The following is a 24,783-nucleotide window of genomic DNA, read 5'->3' on the forward strand; positions in this document are numbered from 1 at the left end:
CCCCCAGATGTTGTCCCTGGTGCGGCTGGCCCCCCTGCACCCCCCACGCTACGCCACTGTGTAAGTAGTTAGCCTTACCTACGGCACAGAACAGCGTGGTACTGGTAACCCTTCAACTGGTGCTAAGCAGCAAGTCCAACTATTCCATGGTTCCCGCTACCTTAGCTCTTCTGTTTAAAACCTAGCAACAGAAATAACTGTGTGCAGGTCTAACATCTGCATCAGTCAGGATGAAGTGGTAAGAATGGACAGTACCATTTCAGACTAGTATGGTCAGGTGAAAAACAGGACAGGTTTTAATAGCTGTGTAGAAGAGGGAATTTCGAGAAGTGTAGCTTGTCCTGCAAGCTTCAGCACTATGGCCTTTCTCTGCCAGTCAGCCTAAACCAGGGGTCAGCAAAGTTTTTCAGCAGGGGGCCGGTCCACTGTCCCTCGGACCTTGTTGGGGGCCAGACTATATTTTGGGGAAAAATTAAAATGAATGAATTCCTATGCCCCACAAATAACCCAGAGATGCATTTTAAATACAAGGGCACATTCTACTCATGTAAAAACACGCTGATTTCCAGACTGTCCGTGGGCTGGATTTAGAAGGTGATTGGGCCGGATCCGGACCCCGGGCCTTAGTTTACCTACCCATGACCTAAACTTATGTAGTGGTTTGATGCAGAAGCAGCTTCATCTTGGTACCAGACACCTTCATTTTGGGGAAAGAGGCCCCCAGGTGTTGCGCTTTGAAGCACATCAAGGGAGAGAGTCCTCCTTTTATATTATCTCTGCTTCTCTTTTATCTCTAGGGAAATTCCAGCCAGGTTAGCCATTAACTAGGCCTTGCCATATCTTATCTTCCTCAAGCTGGGAGAGGGGGAGTGGAATTGCTACAGAATGAAAACCCTTGACAGCTTGTGTCCTTCATGCAATCATCTGCCACAGGCAGCATCTAGCAAACATCTGATGAAGCCCAGAAATTGCTGTGACCTGGAGCATTACAGGCACTCAAGTGTGTCTCGCACTTTCACATCAATTCATTTCAGTTTGGCCTTCTGCATCTAGAAGCGAATCTTTGCACATTACCAGCCCACATAATACTTGTTCCTCTGAGGACTGCGAACTTAATTCTCCCCACCCCCCCAAATAATAATTTTTTAAAAAATCAGCAATGAATGCATGCCGTTGAACCGTTCTACAAATACACATATTGGACCAAGATGGTGGTCGGCCTGAAATGGGATTGTGAATTATCTGTGTTTGTGAATCTTTTTAAATGCATCTTCTCCCTTTTAAACTCAGTGATGCAGGAAGTCAGGGTAACAAACACAAAGGCTGAGGCCTGTGAAAGATGCTTTTCAAGGGGGCTGAAAGCATTTGTGAACTAGGTAAGGCAAAAAGAGGTTGAGAATTCTGGGGCCTGTGTTGCTGCGAGAAAGAAGAATGCTTCTTCTGTGGTTATGAGTATTTGGGCAACTAACCTCTGACGCATCATGTTGACTCACAACCAAAGAACGCTGTCCAATCAGACTCTTCCTAGGAGTCTGGTAAAATGATTAGTCATTCATTCATCCCCAGTCTCATCACCATTTTACTAGCCTAAGGAAGGAGACTTCAGTTGTTAGGAAACTGCAGGAGGAACTCTGAATGGGTGTGATATGTTGGTGTAGGGTGCATGGGTGGGTCTTGTCACCAAGGACCCTTATTCCAGATCCCTAAAGTTGTCCCAGTCTCAAGGGGGGAAAAAAAGACTACCACATCACCAGTCAGTATATAACATATGTGTATAAAAATTGTAATATTGAGAACAGTAATAAGTGCAAGGAATACATAGAAGAGGGGAATCTTTGGTTTGAAGCTTAACAGATAAACCAGAAAGAACTTGGAGAGATGTTTGTCAAGGGCAAGCAACACAAGGTCCCCTCTCTGCTTCCCTATAACATATAGAAACATGGCCAGGAAGCTATGGAAGCTCCAATGGATGACTGGTTTTTCACACACCGTCAATCCCTTGGGGCATGGGTTGCCAACATGACACTCATGGACCCACACCCAGCCACAGACACATTCACTGACACCCACAAGGTTCTGTTTCCCTGCCTGCTGAAATTAAGCCAATGGAAATCGTAGCCAGTGGAAAGCTTTTTCCCAAGGCTAATTGTGGAGCCAAGGGCAATGAGGAGAGGGTGGTTTGTGACACCACCACCACCAAAAATCCACACACACACCCGTACCACAATTAGGCTCCAAAGATTCGTATTTTCCCCCTTTTACTATTATATTATGGGTTTCTATGTTGTAAACCGCCCTGTAGTGTTCTGATGAAGGGAGGTATAAAAATTTAATAAATTAATAATAATAATAATAATACAGTCGCCTAATCGTTGTGGTGGGGAAGCGATCATCCTGATTATTGGAGCTTGAGGAGAGGTTAACTCTTGCCTCCCCATCCTCACTCTCCAGGAAGATTACATCCATTGGGGTTGCAAAAGGAAGCAACAACACTCCCCCCCCCCCAAGTCTAATTGCTGGCAGAGGGGGGAGTTTGCATGTGTGTGTAGTTGCCATGTATTTATGTGTGCTTGGCTTTGGTGTGAGCATGGTGCCTTGCAGCAACACTTTTCTCTGGTTTACCCACAGGCTGGGGAGGGGAGGGGGAGTTGGTGATCCCTGCTTTAGGCCTAAACCAGTCATGTTCTTAAATGTGCTGTTGCATTTAACATGCTCATTGTTTATATATATATATATATACACCGTATTTTTTGCACCATAACATTCATTTTTTCCTCCTAGAAAGTAAGGGGAAATGTCTGTGCGTGTTATGGAGGGAATGCCTACGGGTGGCATGCCTACGGATTTTCCTCCTCTAAAAACTACGTGCGTGTTATGGTCGGGTGCGTGTTATAGAGCGAAAAATACGGTGTATATATATATATATATATATATATATATATATATATATATATATAAAATGCAATAAGCAGCTGTGGCGTGTATGTCTGATAACTACTGGGACAATAGCAGGCAGAGTGGAGGAGAGTAACTCTTTCTTTCCCTGCTGTTGTCCTGACAAAAAAATCCTTTGAAACTGCTGTTCGCCTTGGGAGCAAAACTTCCTTTGACAACAAGGGCTGTAGCTCAGTGGGAAAGTTCGTATGCAGGGGGTCTAGGTTCAAGCCCTGGCATTCCCAGGTAGTGCTGAGATACACCAAATGAAACTCACTACCCATCAGTGGAGATAATACTGAGCTTGGTGGGCCAATTATCTTGACAGTATAAGGCAGCTTCCTTTTTTAAAAAGTGCACCTTAAATGCAAAGGTACATCTAGTCTGGCTGTTAGATTTAACCCAGTGCTTCCTAGAACCCAGCAGTAACCACCAGGTTGACCAGCCCTGGAATACCAGTGTGAGCCGAGTATTGAATCTCCCCACAAATGCCATTTACGTATAACTGCAACTGCAACTCTTCAAGTTCCTCAGGCCACCAGTGGGTTGAGGTCAGCAAGTCAAAACCCACAGGAGTGAGGAACAGCCGTTGGCGAAGCCTTCCTCCACAGTGCTTGTCTATTATATTCCTGCCGTTACTTCCTGCTTTCCTCTCCCTGCTCCTGCCACATAGATCTCGTTGGCAGTTTTTGCAGGAATGGGCTTCCTCCAGCCACTGCCAGCTCGTTGAACAATCAGAGTGCTGTGAGGGACAAGTTGTGTGACCTCATCCCCCAGAAATCTCTGCCTTGGCACAAAAACCTCTCTGTGTGAGCGTCGGGGAAAACGGGCTCATTCCAGAGAGGCTGCATCGCCAAGAGGCATCTAAACCAGAGGACACGTGGAGGGCTGTGATCCAACACCCCTTGCTGAGCAGAGACACCAGGAAGGAGAGGAAAGGACAGGCAAGGGATTCCCAAGCCCTTGGAGAAACTGTGTGCTCTAATCATTAACGCTCTTGGACAGAACTAGCAGTATACAAACAGTATACAACACTGGACCTTGCTGGACAGAATTGTGGAGAAAAGAGTTCCTGAAGGGTGTATATATTATGGGCAAGAAAAGACTCCTTTGCCTTATCTGTCCCTCCCAAACACTGGGGAGAAGGGCAGTGAGACCCTACTCTGGACTGGTGTTTGCTTGAGTCAACCGAGCTAGGCACCAAGAGAACAAACTTTATGGAATCTTTTTGCAGTAACTGGGGCAGGGAGGGAGAGGAACAAAAACGCATCTTCTTGGGTCTTTCTAAACATGATTTCTATGGGAAATCATGTTGTGTGGTGCATTCTGATTCTTACTGGCAGCCATATCAGATGCTGTACAATGACTTCTTCCTCATGGCTGGTATGTCCTCTGAATACCAAGTGCTCGCTCTTTGGCATCCGCCTCATCCCTTTTGTTTATCATCTAAATAGTTTCTTGAGAGCAGAGTGATTTGACCACAGAAAAATGCAGACAGGGCTGGAAAAAGGCTGTGTATGAGTATCTCCTAAAATATGCAGAGTGGGGGGCAAGGGACTTAGGAGCCTGATTCTTATGTTGTTACTATGCTAGGAGAAGATGACAACAACCCCCAGCCTTTTCTGTCAGGACCTCTTCAAAATGTGCCTCATGAGAGGATTCAGAGTGACCCACCTCATGTTTCACATGAGGCGTTTCCCCGCCAAAAGCATCCCTATGTGTAATTTACCAGCTCAAAGAGAAGGCTGGACCATATTCACTCTTTCTGGGGTGGGAAATTGTTGCTGTGGGAGAATATTTCCCCTGAGGTACATTTCAAATGTACTTCTCCCCACTTTGTTAGTGAAACTTGAGGTGGGGTACAGTCTTTGAGGACTCGATAATGCCGTTATGTTTGTCTGAATGGCCCCCCGAGGCCACATCTTTGAGGACAGGGATGGGGAAAACCAGATGCTTTTAGATTCCATCTCCCATCATCCTGCCCATTGGCCATGTTGGCTAAGGCTGGTGGGAATTTGGTTCCAACATCTGGAGCGCCACATGTTCCCCATGTGGGACAAGTTAGGCATGTTAAGGCAGACTGAGGGGCTCCACCCAGCTATACCCTGAGAAGTGCTTTTCTTCCAGAACAAGCAGCCTGTGGGTGAGCTACCACCATGGCAATGAGGCTGTGAGTGCTGGGGACACAGTTAAAAAGCAACAGGTATGGCTTATGGGCCTTACATGCCCTATTCCTGCTCTAAGAGACCCAGGGAGCAGGGTGAAAAGAAGCCTCCCTCTGTCTCCCATTTTGTGAATTGGATTCCTACACTTACACAAAATGGAGGATCCTGAACTCAATTCCTGTGCAATCCCTGGAAGCAGGGTGAATAACAACTTCATAGATAGGCTTCCCTGGAATGAGCTCAGAGTGATACCTCATAGAAGACCAAAAATGTACATTTCCTCACTAGAATGCAAAAGGAAGGATAAACAGACCAGGTCCAATCCAGGTTTCAGTAAATGAAGAAATGGATGGCGCACCAAAGAGCCAGTTTGAGGTCAAATCCAATCCAAGTCTGGTGTTCCTTATAAGCAGATGAGAGAGGACATATTGGATGATTTGATGTTCGAATATCGGACTGGAAGATTAGTGACTGTGATCTTTACCTCAAGCAGAAGACATAAGTATCTCCTGATAGGTGAATAATGTTGCATTGGGACTGAAGGAAGCCTAGCATCTTGTGGCTTTTCCTGTTCCACCTAGATCTCAGGTTTGCTCCTTTTTCAAAAAACTTTCCTTCTTATAATTGTTTGACAGTTGTGTGCAGGGTCTCCTTGGTTTTCCCCCTCTTTCCTTAAGGATAAATTCTTTTTACCGGGCCATGGAGGGGTCATGGCGCAATTTGCAGTGACAGAATCAGTCAGCCAATGGGGTTAAAGGGAAATGTGAACTCATTAACACCTGTAAATGCTGGCTGCATCGCAGAGCCATGACCTCAATGAAAGAGCCAACAAAGGCTGGCCATCTCCTTTGTATGGTTCTGCTTTACTTCTGTCCCTTTCTTTAGACCACCAAAGCCGGAAGGAGGAGCAGGAGAGCAAAGCAGGTAATTGAGCTCCCTCCTTCACTGGCCTATCACCATCTAGAACACCTCCAAAGAAGGCTAACCCTGTGAGTTCACACACCAGTCGGCCTGCAAGGTGCATAGTTCCCTTTAACACTGGTCTCTCCCTGGGAGTGTGATGGGAGGTCACAAGAGAGCATCTACAGCTGTTCAAACCTTAACTTCATCGTCCTCCTCATCAACATAGTCAAAGGAATCACTGTGCCCCTCCCTAGCAATGCTTGCTCCATCTCTGTAGAACTCTTCTTCTTCTTCTTCCTCCTCCTCCTCGTCTTCCTCCTCCTCTACTCTGTGGTGCCATCTGGCCTTGCGTTCCTGCTGTTCAGCCTTCAGTCGCCACATGTTGGCATCTGGGCTTTCCCACGAGGCTTGGTTTCTTGGCTCTTCTCGCTGCTGCAGGCTGCGGTAGGAAGCTAAAATCTGGGCTGCCCGGTTGAATTCTCTTGCTTCCGTGTCGCAGCCGTTCTGGTGCTCTTGCCAGTGGGTTTCTTTTGGCACTGCTCCCAGCTCAGAGGGCGGGTTCTTTCCCCTAGAGCAGGGCGACCCTTCCTGCGACGACTCTCTGGAATGAAAATCCCCATTGGCACAAACGGATTGCACCAGTGGTGAACTGGCCTCGGAGCGAGCCCAAAGGCTTGATGCAGTTTTGCTCTCTTCACTTTTAGCATGAAGAGACCCTGGTCTCCAGGGCAATGAGTCCTCCCCACTGGTGTCCTCTGGGCAAAGAGGTGAGGCAGTGTCGCTGCAGGCTGAAATTTTGCCCTCCCCTCTTTCCTCCTCTTCCATGTTGCTGCGGCCGTGATCTCCCGAGAAGCTGATGACATGGAGGAGTTCACTCATCAGGGAGGGGCCAAGGTCAAGGTCAAGGCGAAAAGACAGCAAGGAGTCTGAGCGATTCAGCGCTGATTCGGCACGGTGGGAGCTTTCCTGGGTCTTCTCAGAGCGCGGAACACGAGGGATGGTGCAGAATCCAGATTCCACTCCTGAAAAGGCAGTGAAAGCAATGGTTAGAACAAAGCATGGGAGAACCTGTCCTTTGCAGTACACAGCCTTCTCCAATGTGGTGCCCTTCAGATGTTTTCGAATGTAACACCCATCACCCCCACATCCATTGGGATGGGAATTGTAATCTAACAACTTCTAGGGAGAATCAGGTTGGGGAAGGCTGGTGTAGGATGGCAATCCTCTTATCCATATATGATGCAAAACTTATGGATGGGTCAGCATTAGTCTCCAGGTATCCCAGGGAAAGGGAAAGCTGTTTCGTGTGGCCCAGTCTTTCTTTTTAAAACCCTGAGAGTCTCTGTCCCTCACAATTGGAGAGACGTTAACAGATGTGATAGCAAAAGAAGGGTGAAAACTAAGCAAGCGTGTCAGAATGAAGACCACATTTATTACGTTTGACAACTGATATGGCTTCTAAGACCCAGTTTTGCTGCTTTTCAAGTGCTTAGTCAAGGCTTCTTTCCATCAGAGGATGGCAATTTCAGGATGAGGTTATCGCAGAAGGAGCGCACTGTGTCAAGCTAATGTTGATTCACATTTGCTATGCTCATGCACGTTGTGTTAATAGCATGCAACTAAAATATGCAAATTAGCCACAGCTCAGTGGCTTATGAGCTACTTCCAATGAGCAGCTCTCGATGCTAAGAGCAAATGGTCCATCCCTGAGCTCACCCGGTATCCTCCCTCCCTCCAACAGAGTCTCTATCAGATGTAGAGAGGAGAGGAAATATGTGGCATCTCAGTATGATAACTGCACACCACTTTTCTTGCTTCTCTTTCCCACCCTCTGGCAAATAAAACTCAGTGGCCTGAGCTTCCCAAACTTTCCAAAACCAGGGCAGAGGGTGTTTCCCCAACTTTGAGGCACAATGTACTTTCACAAAAACACATCATCTATTCAGTCAGCTCTCAGAACGGTAGGAGGAAGGTGTTTACCTTGGAGTTAGGGGGCAGGCTAGTTAATACTTTGCCTTTGCCCAATCAGTCATGGCTCAGGGGTGAAATACCAAGATTTGACGGTAAGAAGGATGCTTCTTACATCACCCCAAACCAAGGGTATCCAAGGTGGTTCCCTCCAGCTGTTGCTGGACTCCATCTCCCATAAACTCCAGCCATTGGCCATGCTGGCTGGGGCTGATGGGAGCTGCCAGTCCAACCACAGCATTGGCTACCCCTGCCTCTATGCCTGTCAGCTGTAGGGTGGGCTGTGTCCTCTATACAGAGGCAGAAAGAGGGGGATTGATGCTGCCTTGCTAGATCCATTGGGCATAAACTGATGGGCGATTCAATAACTGCCTAATAACTCAAGGCACTCTCCAGGCCCTCTCAAGTGCTACAACAAGTAGTGTGGGGGCTCATTGGTTTAAAGATACTTTGATGTAGATGCTGATCACTTTTAAGTTAATAGCCTTTGTGAATAACCTTCATTCTTTTGTGTACACCGTTATGATAAGAGCAGGGCGAATTCTGCACCAGGGACGTTTGGCCTGAGTGATGAAATCGTAGGGTTGGCTGCGCTGCAAATAAATAGCAAGCAATGGGATTGCAGGCTTGATTGCACTGCAATATTGGCTGGATGAATTGGAGAGAATGGGGAGCCTGGTCTACATTTGAATGACTGACCCAGGCTTCTCCTTTACTCATAAAGCTGGTATTAATCTGGGTGAAAAGAAAAGGCGATATAAAGAAATCTGGGGGCGGAAGGATGTGTGCGCGGCAACTGCTGCATGGCTTGCAGTGTTCGACAGAGGGCAGCATTGCCCTGCTCTCTGCCTTGATGAAAGCCAGACAGGCGCCAGCAATGCTAGAGGGGGGCAGGCAGCCGGGGAAAAGCCATTCAGCAGCAACAGGAGCTTAGAACAGAGACCGTTATTCACCTCCCTGCTAGTCCCACCTCAGTGCAAGTGCTGCAGTGTGGACATTTCGTATTGGGCGTGCAGAGTCTAGACAGAGCAAGCAGCGTCTCTGTTTAAGCAGTGAAAGTCAGGCTAGCTGCTATGCAAAGCTTTGAGCTCAAATCACCACAGGGCTAGAAGCTTTAGTTATGCTGGTTAGTGGAGGGTCTAGGTTCCCCCTTTTAGGTGAACCAGGCAATGCGTTTTGCCAATGGAGCAGGGTTGCCCTATTGCACCCTGTCTGTCTGCTTCTCCCTCCATTCAATACTCTCTGTTCCAGGGCCCGTGTTACTGTCACCTTTCCCCCATATCCTCCTCTCTTCCTTTCTCCTCTGCCAAACATGCTGTAAATTCCTTACCCAAAACACACACACAGTCCTATTTCCTAACAGCTGCATGTTTGGCATTTGTTGCCTGAGACAAACATCCAGACTCGAGACAAAAAAGACAGGCTTTTCCAGAGCCTCTGACAAGGCTGCTCCCAAATTATTTAACTACCACCTTACATGCCCATGACTATCTGACAATACTGGACAAACCAGGAAACCGATGTACAGCCCAATCCTAGGTTATGTGACAGTGAAATTATCTCCACTGCATTTGCACATTTAAGACTTCTAAAACAATTGGGCACAGGACTGAAGCCTTAGATTTCTTTCTCCATCTTTGATTTCCTTCTCTTCCACACTTACTAACCCCTAAAGTAATGCCAGTACCGTAAAATACCAGCCAGTTTTTGTCTCACATATTATTATTATTATTTTAAAAAAATTCTAAGCTGAAAAGGCTACCAGTATGGCTTACATGGGAACAATGACAATCAAGACTTGTTATAAATCTTGATTCCAATCACAAATCAAATATATTTTAAAAGCAAAAGTGTTAATGCTATCTTCACTCACATGCACTGCGCACATTCAGCATAAGTTGTGAAAAGCTTTTCCATGCTATGCAAATGATACACACATATGTTCTGTATGCTAGTTGGGGGTAACTTGTCTTTTCCAGAGGTACAATCTGTAAATGTGCAGGGTTTTTCACAAATAACACTGAGCATGCAGATGAGGCAGAAGTGAGGACTAGAGTTCCAGACTTGAAGGGCTTGCCTGGCCCTTTCCAGGTCGTGGGTGAAAGGCTTGAATCTCCAAGTGGGCAAGGCTGCATTTGATAATAATAATAATAATAATAATAATAATAATAATAATAATAATAATAATATTTAGAAGATGGTGCATGCAGCTTTCAATCTGGCATGAGCTGGCTGCAAATTATAGCATAGACACGCTCTGTGTGTGCATATGCCCTACTCTCCTCTCCTCTCCTCTCCCAATTAACTTCTGTCTCCAGGACCCATCTCCATGACATCACCAAGGGCCACCCCAAGGTCTCTGGTTTGGGCCCTGAAATCTCAGGGTCTGAGATGCTCCTGACCTGACCTGGCAACTCTAGCAAGGACAGCAATAGCTCTATCCTCCCCTTAGGATGCTCCATACTGTCATCATTTGCAGTCAGCAGCAGATGGTGGGGTTGGGTGTTGCTGTTCACCTTACTTCCAGTTGCTTGCACTGCTGCTGCTTACCATAGAGAGGTGAGGCAGTGGCAAGGCCAACATGGTGCAAACACACTGGCAAGGACAATCCAGCACTCCTGCTGGTGTGTTTGCACCCACCCACTTCTCCCTTCCTCCATTACTTCCTGGTAAGCAGCAGCAATGTGACCAACCAGAGGTCAGGTGAGCCATGGTGCCACACACAACTCTGTCTGCTACAGTTCACAGTTCAGCAGACATCAATTATTTTTTCTCTCCTGGTTTGCTTGTACATTTTAATCTAATTTGACTTGCTCATGATGTCTGCAAAGCTGATCTTGTTGCTCTTGATTATTTTGCTCTAATTTCTACCAGTTTAGCTCTTGCAAAGTTAAGCTTGCTTATTTGCTAGTAACATGGGAAAGAAAGAAAGAAAGGAAGAAAGAAAGAAAGAAAGAAAGAAAGGAAGAAAGAAAGAAAGAAAGAAAGAAAGAAAACCAGCAAAGGACATCAGAGAGTAGCACTTTGATCTAAAGTAAACAATGAAGAAACAGATGAGAGAGAAAAGTAATAAGCAAGTCAATAAGCCAGGGTAGTAGAGGTATGCAAGCAAACAAGAAAGAATCAGTAGCTGTCTTATAGAAGACCCTATGCGCTGCACTGACCTAATGTTTACTCTGAGGAAAATAAGACGTCTCTGAAACATTAGTCATTCCTGAAAATATCCAGGGCCTTTGCTTTGCTTTCCTGTAATATTCACTAACAGCATGTATAGTTGCAATGAGAGATCTACCCTGCCCCTTCCTTTCCTTTTCCCTTGTTTTTTTCCAAACCATGTTTCCCATCATCAGTCTTTCAGACTTCTGTGGAGAACTGGGTAGACCAGAAAACATACGTAGCTATTTCTAGCCTCTTCTTAATGGTGCCAGGAGTATGTGCAGTGCATTCTGGGATTGCATGACTTGGCAGAAATATCACTGCTTGTACACTGGTGGAAGTATATTGGAAAAGCCATCACAAGGAAATGGATGACATCTATGGCGCGTACTTAAATGCTTTGCTACCATTTGCTTGGGGGGGGGAGGGAGATTTATGAAAACACTCAGAGTCCTGGAGAGCTACGTCCCAACCAAAAACCTTCTATCTCCTTAGCTTTTATTTTATATTATGTTACTCACTTAAAAGTCCTCTAGACCTAAACATATGTACAGTCATGTTTGCCGGTGATGCCCGTGGAACAACTTAAATGCAAGCCTGTCATTTAATGTTGTTTATTGGACACGTTGCAATGACTCAGGAGAAAGTACTGATTTGTTAGTACAGCAAGCTGCAGACTTGTGTTGTAACAAGTAAAATAACTGAAGAAAAGAGATTTAATGGAATAGATAGAGAAAGAGCGATGAGGAATAGTTGTACTATTACGGAAGAGGCCAAGTTCAGCATGCTGCCCTTAAACATGCACAGCACTCCTAAATAAACAGAAATCTCAAATGTATTCAGTAAAGAAGTATTTGCATATGTGTAGGATTGTTTTGATTGCCCACCTAAGAGTGAAGCAAGGCAAACCAATCCACCACCAGATGCCACCTACCATAGCCAGAGAAGCTGTTGGGAGTGCTCTTGAAGGCAAAGGGAACTCCAAAGCCATCGCTCCCGTAGCTTCCTTCATTGAGCTGCGGCAGTGATACGGCGTTCTTGATGATGGGTGAGATGGCAGGGGGCGTAGGAGAGGCCTCGTCCTTGTTCCTGCTTCCTCGGCTCCTTAGCGGGCTCCTCCTCACGTGCCACAGTGTCCGAGCAAAGAAGTTGTTGGGCTTGGCTTCCTCGCCGCCATGGTTCCTGAGGAAGGAAGTGTCCCCAAAGGCATCGCCGCCACGACCCACATGCATGGTATGGCGGAAGTCCCCCAGTGGTGGGCTGATCATGTCCGGGGTCAGCTCCACTTTGAGACGGCGCTTGCTGTGGGAGCCAGACACCCAACCAATCACCGGCAGCTTCCCAAGACTCATCTCCTAGCCCGTTTATCGAAACACTGTCTCAGAAATACAGCGAGGTGCCGTTCAAGAGAGGTGGGCACAACTCTGGAGGTGTTTGGGTCTCAGTGACCTGTCACAGTCCAGGATCCCGCCATCACTTGTCCTTCTGCTTTCTTTCTTGCTTCAGAGGTCTTTCTTCCAGCCTATTCAAGACCAACCTGTTGTGGAACCTCTAGGTTTCCAGCTGGGTGTGGGCACCTGACTTCCACCCACCTCTGTAGATCCCCTAGATAGCGTCTCTTCACAGCTTTAAGGAAGCCACCAGGCTAATTTGTTTCTTCCAGGTCTGGGCCTTCAGGAATGCAGAGAGATGTGTGTAGACTGGAACTCCTGTCTCTCTCTCTCCTTGGACAGAGGGAGGAGAAGCAGTGATCAAGGAGGCTGTTGTTACACCGGTCGTTGTTCCTGTCTGGCTGGAAGTGTGCAAAGCTGGAGGATTAATGCTAATCCGCTAACTCTTCTTCCGCCTGCTCTTTCTCTCTCCCGGCTTCTCTTATTCCACCTCCCACCGGTATGGGAGCTGGCTAACAGATGGGACAGCAGGTCGCCAGAGCCAGAGTCAAATGCCTTGATCCTGGATTCCTGCTGTAAGAGGTTCTGAAAAAAAGACAGAAAGGAAGGTGAGGCTCCTGAGCTGAGATGGTCTGAAACTGAAAACCTCAGAAGTGAGACTTTGCTCAACTGCTTCTTGTCGCCAACTTGTGTAGCAAAAGCGCACTTTTTGCATTGTGCTCCATGGGGCCCATTAAATAGGACTTCATCTAAACGACCAGATGCCCCACCAGGTGGGTGAGGTTTTCTGCCTGTTATGCTTTAGTGCTCTCATGATTTATATTTAGTGCAATATTGTTGGTCAAGCAGTTGTGGAGAAGGCACAAGGTCTTCCAATAAGCAGGCAAGAATAACTTTCCCCCTTATTCTCCCACTCTGCTAGAATGGCTCAGGATGGCCAACAAGATAGTCTGAAACAAAATTTGATGGTGGGTGGAAGTTGTCCTAAATTATTATATCTGCATAAGTTTCATTGGTTACCAGTGATTACCTTTAAAACCTGGCATGGCTTAAGTCCAGGATACCTTAGGGACCATCTCCTTCCATATCACCCTGCCTGCTTCTTAAGATCCTGAGAGGCCCTTCTCTGTGTTTCATGGAGGGTGGGAAGCCTGCTTCAGTGGGGTGGGAGGGCCTTCCAAAGGGCAGCACCCTGATGAAGGCACACCTGACCTTGCCCTGCGAAGTGTGGTGGGTTGGCTTCTCCACTCACTTGTTTTTCACTGCTTGTTGTGCACTCTTATTCTGGCGGGTTCTTACTGCATGTAGCAGATAACACTTTTTGTTTTGACTTCAACTGTTCACCTTATCTCATTGCCCTGACTTTTTTAAAAAGCAAAAAAACAGAAAACCATAATTTTTAAAATGTTTTGGAAGCAGCTCTGAATGGTATTTTGCTCAGGGTTTGAAATTTCAACAATGACGAAAAGTTCACAGGTTTGACATGTTGCCAGATTCCAGTACAAAATTTCCTTTCATTGAGCTGGCTCCCAAGAAATGCTCTTGTGCCCATTTCTCAGCTGAATACCTTTTTTTAAAAGCCTGTTGCCTTGTGCCGGCCCTGCCCTTAGCCGTTCCAGGAGCTCCATCCCACCCCCCTCTCCATTTGTTCCCTCTCTTGCGGATCACCTTGGAAAGCACAGGTGCCAAGGCAGGCTAGAATGCCATGCTCTGTGCCAGGGCCACGTCTCCTTCCCAGCCCTGGCTCTTGTTTGCTCACTCAGGGCCCCTCTTATCTACGCAGCTGGCAAATGAAAGATTAAAAACCTCAAACTGGGATTTATGACAGACGTTGACTGCCCTCCACCCACCCCAGGAGGGGGAGAAAACAGTGACCCTCTGCCCTTCATCCCTTGGGCAGCCAGTGTCACTTGTCCGTCTACAAAAGGACACAGAAGTGGTGGTCACCCATGGGGGTGAAGGCAGCCTGAAAAAATCACAAGATGGATCACAGTAGTAGTAGTAGTAACAACAACAACAACAACTCCCTCTCCCCAGTGGATTTGCTATTTGCTACTTGCATTCAGTGCCTGCAGTGCTATAGCCTTCTTCTTAAATAATGGAAGGAGTTAGTCTTAAGCACATGGTGCTGCCTTCTGCCTGGGACCTTCCTCTACCATGTGCACTCTCCAATAAACTATGGCTTCCATCACTATGGAAGAAATAGCTTGCTTGCCTTTACTGATAACTTTGTACACAGGTAGGCCACCCACACCCCACCTGAGCTCCATGCTGCCCTTCACCATCTTTGGCGCAGCACCCAAACTCAGGATGGGGCAGGGAGAAAGAAAGAAAGAAAGAAAGAAAGAAAGAAAGAAAGAAAGAAAGAAAGAAAGAAAGATGGAGAGGCAGGGAGAGAGAATGAATGAATGAATGAATGAATGAATGATGGCTGGATGGATGAAGAGGAATGAATGAAGTGAGAGAGAAAATGGTTGTTTGTGTGTGTGGAGAGACTGTATGGATGACACATGAATTATGAGGAGACAGGTAGAGAGAGAGAAGTGATGTCCATTTCTTTTTCTTTTTACTCCACCTGCCACCACCTCCCAACCACCTTTCCCCCAAGGGAATATCCACCCCCCCCGCCCAACCCGGGAGGTAATACATGAGCTTTATTCAAACATACTCTCTCATACCCTTGACAAGAGCTAGTGAGGAATGCAAGATGCAATGTTTATTTATTTTTTAATACGTGTAGCCCACCTTCCTTTTTCAAAAAAGAAAACCAGGAGAAATAGATAATATGTATCAATAATAATCAAATATAAAAATAATATTTTTAAAAAAATTCATCAGAAGTGCTATCAGTTTTGCCACCTTCTTTATGGCAAGGCTCTCCTATCTTTAACAGCTGCAGGGGCCAAAATTCAATAGGTATAGTTTTATCCAAGAACAGAGATGCAATAGTTGAATTCTTCCCATCATGCAGCTGTTAGAGGCCCCAAAGCCCTGCCAGTAACAAATAGTGGCAACCTAAAATACAGTTATTGTAAATAACAGTTGCCAACTTTTTTCTGGCAGTGTTTCTGTACATTTCACAGCTGCACAACAAGCAAAAATTCAAGAGTCCCAGGCTTTTCTTATCAACGTATCTCCATGCTGAGAATATTTCCAGCTGGATTTTCTATGTGTCACACAGCTATGAAAGGCACAGGAGCCCTTTCAGGGAAAAAAGAAGGGACTGTTGATGAAAATTTATCTTGCTTTTAATTCTCCCATTCCCTATATACCACAGAGATACAATGCACAGCTTAGAGCAGCCTTCATAAATCTGGTGCTGGTGTTTTAGACTAAAACTGCCATTAACCCAGACCCACGTTAGCTGGGACTGATGGGAGCTGGTGTACAAAACATCTGGAAGGCACCAGGTTCAGGAATGATGGAGTCTAGAGCCATCAGTGGACCACATTGCCTGAAAAGCTCCAGAAGAAGGGGGTGCATTCCTGAGCCTTGCTTCCTCTGGAGCCTTCTCTCTTTGCAGGCTACGAGCAGAAACTAGGAATGTAAAGAATTGTAATATACATCATTTTAAGAAAAATATGTGCTGGCTAAGGTAGACACATGGAGTGACCAGAACCAAGGGAGAACGGGATCTCCTGTAACTTTGACAACATTGAAGAAAATGTAATTTTTGCAGCAGGTCTTGTCACAGTGTGGCATGTTTGAGAAAAGATGCACCTGCTGCAATTCCCTCTTCCACAAACTATGATCAAGTACAAAGCACTAGGCATCTCTTGCATCCAGTCAGTCTAGAGCTGCCCATTCAGGCTCTTCATTACGTCACATTCAAGTGCAGCCAGTGAGCAGGCCTGAATGTACTGTAGTTGGCAGATACTATATTTCTATTACTCCCTACATCATGCTGACCAACATGGCAGCTTTTGCAGGAAGCTGGGTGTGTATGTTCTCATTTCTTGCACAGTAGCCTATACATGTTCATGGGATATCTCTACAACTGTACAGTCAGGGATAAGCACTGACTCTTCTGTCCTCTCCCTTTCCCTCCAAGTCCCTCGTACTTCAGTCCATTTGTGAGTTTGAGTGTAGGAACCTATTCATTTTATTTGTGTACAGTGTACAATGGCCTGGTTGACACATCACATTAAACCATGCTTTAACACTGAGGGTGAACATCCAGCAGGCCACAGCTTCCCTATCCCTGCTCTAGAGTGTTGGGCTAGGAGGCCTGCATTCCTAGTGAAGCTCAGTGGGTGACCTTAGTCCAGTCACTTTCTCTCAACCAAACCTACCTCACAGGGTTGTTGTGAGGGGAAGTACCCTGTTTGCCACTCTGAGCTCCTTGTAAGGAAGGCAGGACAAAAATATGAAATAAACAATAAATAATTCCTGACACATACAATGAGCTCAAACCATAACTCTTTGAGTCCTTGCTGCCCCGGGTGGCAAATGCCAAGCAGTGCCCTTCCTCTGCAGCCCGAAGACCTTGGTCTAATGCCCAAACCACAATGTGCCACTTGCTCCACAGAGCTCCTTATCTTCCATCTTTGGCTCTGCTCCCTCTTTCGTCCTTTCTCCTTCCAGCCAAGCTAGGCTGCTGCTTGCTGAGACTACCAAATTGGTCTGGAACGAAAACAACAAAAATCTTTCCCACTCACCATAATTCACAGGCCAAACATCCAGTTATGCCTTTGTTTGAGGAAAGCTCTCGTGGTCAACAGATGAACAATGGCTTTTGTTCTGCTCCTCAGTCTATGTATTTCATCTGTCACATGTTCAGTGGACTCCTAAGCGTATTTACTTGGCTCGTCCAAATGAGTTCAACAGTTGCATACTCCCAAATATGGGTAGATAGGATTGCAGCCATTGCTTTACAACATTTGCCACCCTGGCCATCTGTCTAGAACAGGCTTTCCCAGCCTGGGGCCCTACAGATGTTTTGGGCCACTACTCCCTGCATGCCCCTGCTGATGGGAGTTGTAGTCCAACGTATCTGGAGGACACCAGGTTGGCACAGGTGCTTTCCCCCTACTTTTCTAGCATCTCTCAGGTTGGATACCCAGCTTTCCTTCACCCCAGTCCTGCCTATTATAAGAACCCCAAAGAAAGAAGAGAGTGAACAACATGAAATGGCCACCATCTTCATGACGCCTCTTATTTTAGGGGATCCTTCTGGCTTGCTGTTGTCCAGCCCACCATAGTCACACTAAACTTAATCAATGTATCATGTTAGTTGCCCATTAGGCTTTCAGTTTTGACCTGGTAAAGTTCAAAGAGGTCACCAGAGATAGTTCTCTGTCAAATAAGAGTGAAAGGGAACTAATCCAGATGTCTCCTTGCTTGGAACAGCTAGAACCCAAATTGGCTTCCCTAAAGGTAGGAAAGAGATGATTCAAGGTGGTCTGAGAACAGAACTAGAACTGTTTGGAGTCACACTTTTGAGTGCAACGAATCCTTGCCCATTTCCCCTTGCTAGGCAACACTTAAAGCCATATCAGCTGAGCCATGTGGAACTGGAACCAGCAAAAGTCTAGAAGATCCTTCCGTTGGAGACAGTTTTCCTGCCCAGATCGGGAGAATGGTCTGGAAGGTCAGCCTCATAAGCCTTGAAAGCAAAGTGACGTGTGTGTGTGTGTGTGTGTGTGTGTTTATCTGATCTTGAATGTCAAAGTACTTCAGATGCACCTGATGAAGTGAACAGTAGTCACGAAAACTTACGCCATAATACATTTGTTAGCTTTTAAGGAGCCACAAGACTTTGATCAAAGTACTTCCTAATCCCTTCACATATACACACTCCCCCCCCCCCCCGGAATTCCCTTTCCTGTCTGAAAAAGCAAAGTGGCCTGCTTAACCCTTCAAAGAAAAGATGATCCAAACTACTTTCACCTGGCGCGCGCACACATCACAACTTCTGCTTCAGTGCCCATTTTCCTGTGACATGGCTCCCTCTTGACTCCTTAGACCTTTCTCCACCCTGCTATCTCTTCTTCCCTCTCTGCTCATTTCTCCCCATCTACAAATCCCCTTTCAACTTACTGTACTTACATTTCTCTTTTCTCTTACATTGTCTCTCCCCTTCTCCTTCCAGTGCCCATCCCGCAAACAACTTGCTTTCCATTTCTCCTCCTGGCCTCTTTAAATTCACATTTTCCTATTACAGCTTCCCTCCCTTATTCCCTGCTTCTCATATGATGATGATGAGGATTTTATTAGCAGTTGCCATAGAGCTCTATTTCCTTTAAGGCCCCCGATGTCACTCCCCACCCCACAGCTCCGCTTTCCCCTTGCCAGCCCAGTCTGCCTCACACCCCTCATGTGTGACACGCATACAAATACCAAAAACTTTTGGACTTTACCTTATCTTGAGGGGACAAAAAAAGAGAAGACTTTCTGGGGAGCTTGGATTATTTTTTTTCCCCCACAGCAAACTTGCCGGCACGCCCACAACACGGGGAAAGCGGTCCCCCCTCGCCCCACACAGCCTGGCGAGGGATGCCAGTGACGTGAGAGACCCCCAAATCCTTCGCCCTCCGTTCCCTCACCGCGGGCATCCAGCTCTGGAGCCGCTGGAGGAGGCACGAGAGGGATGTGGAGAGCGCGGGGCGGAGTTTCAGCCCGCCCTGACCAATCCGGAGCCGTCAGGGAACGAAGTCCGGAGGAATGGATTTCAAAAGTCCGGCCAGGGGGGAAATTCAGGAACTCCTGAGCCCCATCCTCCCCCCCCCCCCCGTCTTTCCACATGAGACTTCCGCCTCACGAAGCGTCTGGCATTCCGGCTGCTCCCCCCTCGCGAAGTGGAATGGAGGGCAGCCTCTTCCCGCGCGCTCCCAACAAGACCCTCTTTTCGCCCAAAACTCGAGTGGGGAAACTAGACGGTGCGCCACGCGCGCAAAGAGCAGCAGCGCGCATGGGACTTGAGAGCGTGGATCGCAGGCAGTGGCGCAGCAGGGTCCTTTTCGACACCCTCCGTCCTTATTTTATGGGAGGGAGGGATTCAAGAGCATACCGGGGAGTTTTAAGTCCGCGCGCCATCGAAGTGTCTTCAAGCGGTCTCTTGCCCTAGCGTGACAAATCCATTTTGACTTCTTGTGGTTAGGAAAGGAAAGCGCCGGGGGTTGCATTGAAAAATGTGGGATCAGGGGTGCCAACTTGAATGAAATATGGGTGAGGAGGCAAATACATAATTAATCGCATGACGATTAATTAAATAGCATAATTAATCGCATGACGTGGTGTGTGAGCACCATTTGAATGGCAATGTCCATCAACTTGGGGGGGGGGGTGCGCGCTGGACCCACCACAGATATTTTTTGGAGGCCCCAAAGAGACCTCGACCCCTAGAAGTTAGCTCCTATGCATGGGATGCACCAGGAAGTAAGGGGAAGGCATAGATGAACAACAGCCCAGAAGCAAATCAGGATGCATGTGTAACCAGCCCACAATCAAATCAGAACAAATGCTCAAAGAGGGCCAGGCATCGCCTAACTTCTGTGTAAGCTTTGGGCAAGCAAATCAGAACAAATGCTCAATAAGCCTTACACCGCAGACCTTCAGCTGTGCAGCACAGCTTGTCACCTCTCCTCTCCACCTTTCCATCCTTTACAGTTGCGTCTATATTGGCCATGCTGACTGGGGCTGATGGGAGCTGGGCTCCACCACCTCTGGAGGGCCACAAGTTCCCCATCCCTGCTGTAGTGAGTCTAGTTACTTCCAGAACAGATTGCCATAATAAGCTCCAGATGGGACTGCCCTTTGGTTCAGAATGCAGCTACCAGGTTTCGGTCTGGAGTCAGTAGATGAGATAATACGACAACTATTCTCTTCTAGCAAAACTGGTTAGCAAGTTGTTTCTGGACTTGGTTCAACCCAAACACAGATCTTTGCTATCTTGTCCTTGATTCTTTTCTAACACTGGCATCCTGTACAGGCATTTTAAGGTAGTTCAGAAAACATAGTTTCCGCTGCAAGTCTTATCTTGGAAATATGCAAATCCTACCATGGTACGACCAGGTTCCATGTGCGAAAACAGTTTGCTAAGTCTTGAGATAAAGTTCTCCGGGCAAACACACCCATGCAGTGACTCCCGGTAAGTTCATGGGAGACTCTCGGCTGTAGCAGTTACTGAGTCCTTGATGCAGTAGGGACAGAAGCAGGGGACATTTGGCCAGATGTAGCAATGGGTTGGTGTTTGGGGCAGGTGCTGCAAACCAGTGTCAATAGTCAGAGCCAGCACTGGGCGGGACCATTCATGAAAGCCCTATAATTTAGGTCAGGCTGCATTGGCAGAGGTGGGGAACCTTTTGCAACCTGAGGGCCACATTTACTTGTGGGCAACCAGAAGGGGGCCACATATCAGTAGTGGGTGTGGCCTGGACACGCCCCACGCTCCATGGCTGATATGCCCATCCAGGCAATCAAGCAAAAAGTCTTACCACAAGTCAAGGATATATTCCAGCCAGGTAAGATCACTAGAGGAGGATGCAGAGGCAGGACAGCGAGGGGTGTGGCTTGTGGGGGGATGAGTTGGGCAGGTCTCAAGGACCTCATAGAGAGGACTAGAGGGCCACATTGGCCCCTCTGAGCCTGAGGGTCCCTATAATCAATGCTATAACAAGATAATTATTTCTCAGACAAGTGGGGATTAAGGGGGGGGGGGAGGATTCATGTATGTGCTGCATTGACTTCCTAAAATTTACACAGCCTAAATAATGACAGGCTGTGTAAATGCAGAATGCAGGCAGACTGGATGATAACACAGGCCTGAGGACTCAGGAAACATCCCTGATGCTACCCTCCACTGGGCTCATGGTCGACTGGGGAGATTTAGCAGCTGGGAGAACTCAGTTGGTAGAGCATGAGACTCTTAATCTCAGAGTTGTGGGTTTGAGCCCCAAGATGGGCAAAATATTCCTGCATTTCAGGGGGTCAGCCTAGAGAACCCTCATGGTCCGTTCCAACTCTACAGTAGTGGTGCTGGGATCAGGAACCTGGGCTTTGCATTCATGCCCTTGAGGCTAGGAAGCATGATCCTGTGTGTCAGAAACTCAGAAAGCTGTGTTGATGACACAGCTTCCTCCTTCCCCACACCCATGAGGAGGAGGCGCACTGGGCATTAAGGAAGCTCATGTATTCTGCCTTTGGAATAACTTGGTATAGGCTGACTCTTGCTCCAATGTGCAGCAGCAGTAGAGCATGGGATGCTGAGGGCTATCCATGGTCTCTAGCACCAAATCCCAAGGTACATTGCAGTTGTCTCCTCTTAGCAAGAGAAGTGGAGCCCATCTAAAGGCAAAGTGGGGCAGAGGTGCCTTTAAACACAGGGAAAGCACAGGAGCGGATGGCTTCATGCAGGTGCCCTGTAAATAGTGAAGGAACTGGAGTGGCTGTTCTGGAGGAAACGCCAAATATGAAAGTATCATAATGTTCTGTGAAAGATAGTAGCTGTTGAGTCTCTTTCAGATCCTTCCTTGGTTCTGTTGCTCACTTTGGCTTGCACGCCTCCTTTCTTCTCTCTCCTATCATTTTGGGAAAAGTTATTGATTGAGTGCCAGGATCAAATCAACATTTTCTCAGCATGGAGATGCAGCGATCGAGGGAAGCTTCACCTCTTGAATTTCTGTGTCTCATGCAGAGGAGTGCTGCCTGAAATGGGTGGCATCCCTATAAATCCCCTTTTCTCTAAAAATGATCTGGAGTTCAAGATCTTTTACTAAAATTGCATGCCATTACCCCCTGACTTTCCCTATGAGCCATTCCTTGGTCCATCTTCTCTCTAGTTAACTCATATTTTGTATGTCACATTTGTGTCCCACTCTTCTGCAAATAAGTTTAGGACAGTATATATGGTATATCAGACTGTCCGATGTTTATCTTCACAACAGGGAGATCAAGCTCAGACTGAGACAGTTACCCCAACCAAGCAGAGCAGGCTTCCTCAACCTTGGCCCTCCAGATGTTTTTGGCCTACAGCTCCCATGATCCCTAGCTAACAGGACCAGTGGTCAGGGATGATGGGAATTGTAGTCTCAAAGCAGCTGGAGGGCCAAGGTTGAGGAAGCCTGAAGTATATCAGAGGCAGCAGATCTGTGTGAGTGAAGAAATTTCTAAGACTGTTGCCATTATAGATTGACACTTGTCAAATCCCTCTTCAACTGACTGGATGCATTTTTTTGATGCGATGCTCATTCTCATAAAATGTTTTATGTGGTTATTGTCTAAAATGATGGCTGGATCTGGGCACTGCCACCCGCATCCTCAGAGCTACCCAGTGAGCATCACGACTATGCAGGGGTTTAGCCTTTTACATTTTTAGTCTTTTAGTCTTTTACATTTTTACAGTTCTGGAAATGTAATTCAGCACCCTTACTGGGAAGGAGGAAGCTATATTGTCAGGCCAGTTGATACCATGAGCCCCAGGGGCATCGCTCGGTACTTAAAGGGTTTGGAGCACATGCTCCTGGTACAAATTGACATAACATTTGCATCTTATAATGTACACGTATATGTCCCTCTGGGCAAATTGAGAAGATGGATAGCTGGGGGTCTCACCCCTAGCACTCACTGTTCACTGCCGCCAGCTGCCCTTGCCCTTGAAGCAAAATTGTAAAGGTTTCTAAAAGCGAGGCAGGAGGGGAAATTCAGGGCTTGGCACAGACGGCCAGAGGCTCAGCCACCATCCAGCAATGCCCCCAGTGAACTCACTTTCAGCCTTTGTTTCTTAAATTCAACATTTCTACAATAACTTACCAGATACATGGCTGGTGTTTCAGACTAACAGCAACAGCAGCATTTAAAAGGTGGTTTTCCATGCTCGATAAAGCATGCTGCTTTTCGCCCTTGCTTGATGTGGCATCTGTCAAACGTTGGAGGGTTCGGATGCCTGTGAAACAGGGTTAACAATTACTTACCCCACAGCGGGGTTTCTGAGGCCAGCCTTGCTAGACCAATTTATTATTAACGTGCAGGAGTGCTGCATTCTTTTGGCCTTGGCGGATGGGGTGGGGCTTTCTGCCAAACCCACGGATCTGGGTGCACCAGGGCGTGATGTCTGAGCAAGTCCTGGCTAAAAGCAGCTGTCCATTCCCTCTGGCTTCTGAACCCACCCAGCCACCCATTCATTCAGGGTAGTACCTTGAGGATGCCATACAACCCATCCCCTGTCACAGAACATTGTTTCACTCTGTCTTTTTGCCCCAGCTGGCATTGCTCAGCAGAAGTTTTAACTTTAGCCCCATGAGTATGTCCACCCCTTCGCTGGAAGATCATGGGATATCCTCCACCCCCCTTCCCCAAACTCTCTCATTGTTGTGGGGTGGGGGGAGTTGATTCCAAAGAAGCTGTAATCATCCCTGCTTGGGAATGCAGAACAAATCTCTTCCAGATTGGGGTCTGGCTGGGGTGGAGTCACAAGACTCTCAGCTGAAAGGGGCTGCAAGCCCTTTTCATCCCTCCCACCCCCTTTTTCTCTCCCCACAACTCTCAGCATCTCTGTATTCCAGGGCAGCAAAGGCTTGCTAATTTTTCTAATAAAATGGATGGAACGCTCCCTTGCTGTTCTGCAGTCAGCCCACCCGGGGTTGTGATTCCATCCTTATCTTCTTAAATATGAAGGTTTCCTATTTAGTCATGCTTAAATAGTGGACCACCATGGATCAGGCCACTGCGCTGCCAACTCTGGTGCAGAGAAGTCACAAAGGGAGCAAGGTTACTCATTTCACTCCTTCTCAGTTAGGTCAGCCATCCGCATCCTGGACTCCGCTGGTTGCTCTGGCCTCCAGCTCCCATCAGACTTGTTGGGCAAAGTAGTTGTAGGCTACAGGTTTGGGGAAGATTGCATGGAGACACTGCAAGACATTGTTGTTCTGTTCAAATGGATGGCGTGTGAAACTTTGCATCTTCCTTGAGCCCAGATTATGGAGGAGAGGAAAAAAGTATAACCGCACAAGCCAGAAAGATGGTTTGTCTTGCTTGCAATGTTTCTTCAGCATCTGTACAAAAATGTGAATAAAACTAATTCGCACAACATATAAATGCATTTTAAAAGTAATAAATAAACATAGCAGAAAACTAGGAGATAAGAGGCAAATATCAAAACTCGGGGGGGGGGATTAGTAACAGAATAGGACAAAATTCCAAGCATCCTCCAAAAAAATAAAAAATCATCATCATCATCATCAAACCTTTATTGGCATCACATACAAACATTCAGAATAAATAGGCCAGTGCGATCACATCGCCATTTCAACAGTACAGTCATACCTCGG

General features: G+C 46.9%; 1 protein-coding gene across 2 annotated transcripts; it reads right to left on the bottom strand.

Moving 5' to 3' along the window:
* Window positions 1-1,754: 1,754 nt before the first annotated feature.
* Window positions 1,755-23,527, bottom strand: CDC42EP1 (CDC42 effector protein 1). 2 transcript variants are annotated; one of them, XM_028746500.2, is made up of 3 exons: window positions 23,267-23,527; window positions 12,061-13,102; window positions 1,755-7,024 (listed from the first exon to the last, which is right to left on the bottom strand). In XM_028746500.2, the coding sequence occupies exons 2-3, from the start codon at window positions 12,476-12,478 to the stop codon at window positions 6,192-6,194; spliced, it is 1,251 nt and encodes a 416-aa protein (XP_028602333.2). In that variant the 5' UTR covers window positions 12,479-13,102; window positions 23,267-23,527; the 3' UTR covers window positions 1,755-6,191. The 2 variants fall into 2 exon arrangements, with proteins under 2 accessions (XP_028602333.2, XP_028602332.2); XM_028746499.2 differs by lacking the exon at window positions 23,267-23,527 and adding an exon at window positions 18,877-19,090.
* Window positions 23,528-24,783: the final 1,256 nt, after the last annotated feature.

This window comes from Podarcis muralis, chromosome 10 (genome assembly GCF_964188315.1).
Source record: "Podarcis muralis chromosome 10, rPodMur119.hap1.1, whole genome shotgun sequence".
NCBI classification, from domain to species: domain Eukaryota; kingdom Metazoa; phylum Chordata; class Lepidosauria; order Squamata; family Lacertidae; genus Podarcis; species Podarcis muralis.

Bases quoted from the DNA above. Each gene is read 5' to 3' on its own strand.
- CDC42EP1 (XM_028746500.2), bottom strand. From the start codon at position 12,478: ATGAGTCTTGGGAAGCTGCCGGTGATTGGTTGGGTGTCTGGCTCCCAC. The intron at 7,025-12,060 runs GTAGGTGGCATC...CTGCCTTTTCAG, and splicing joins CAACAGCTTCTCTGGCTATG to GAGTGGAATCTGGATTCTGC.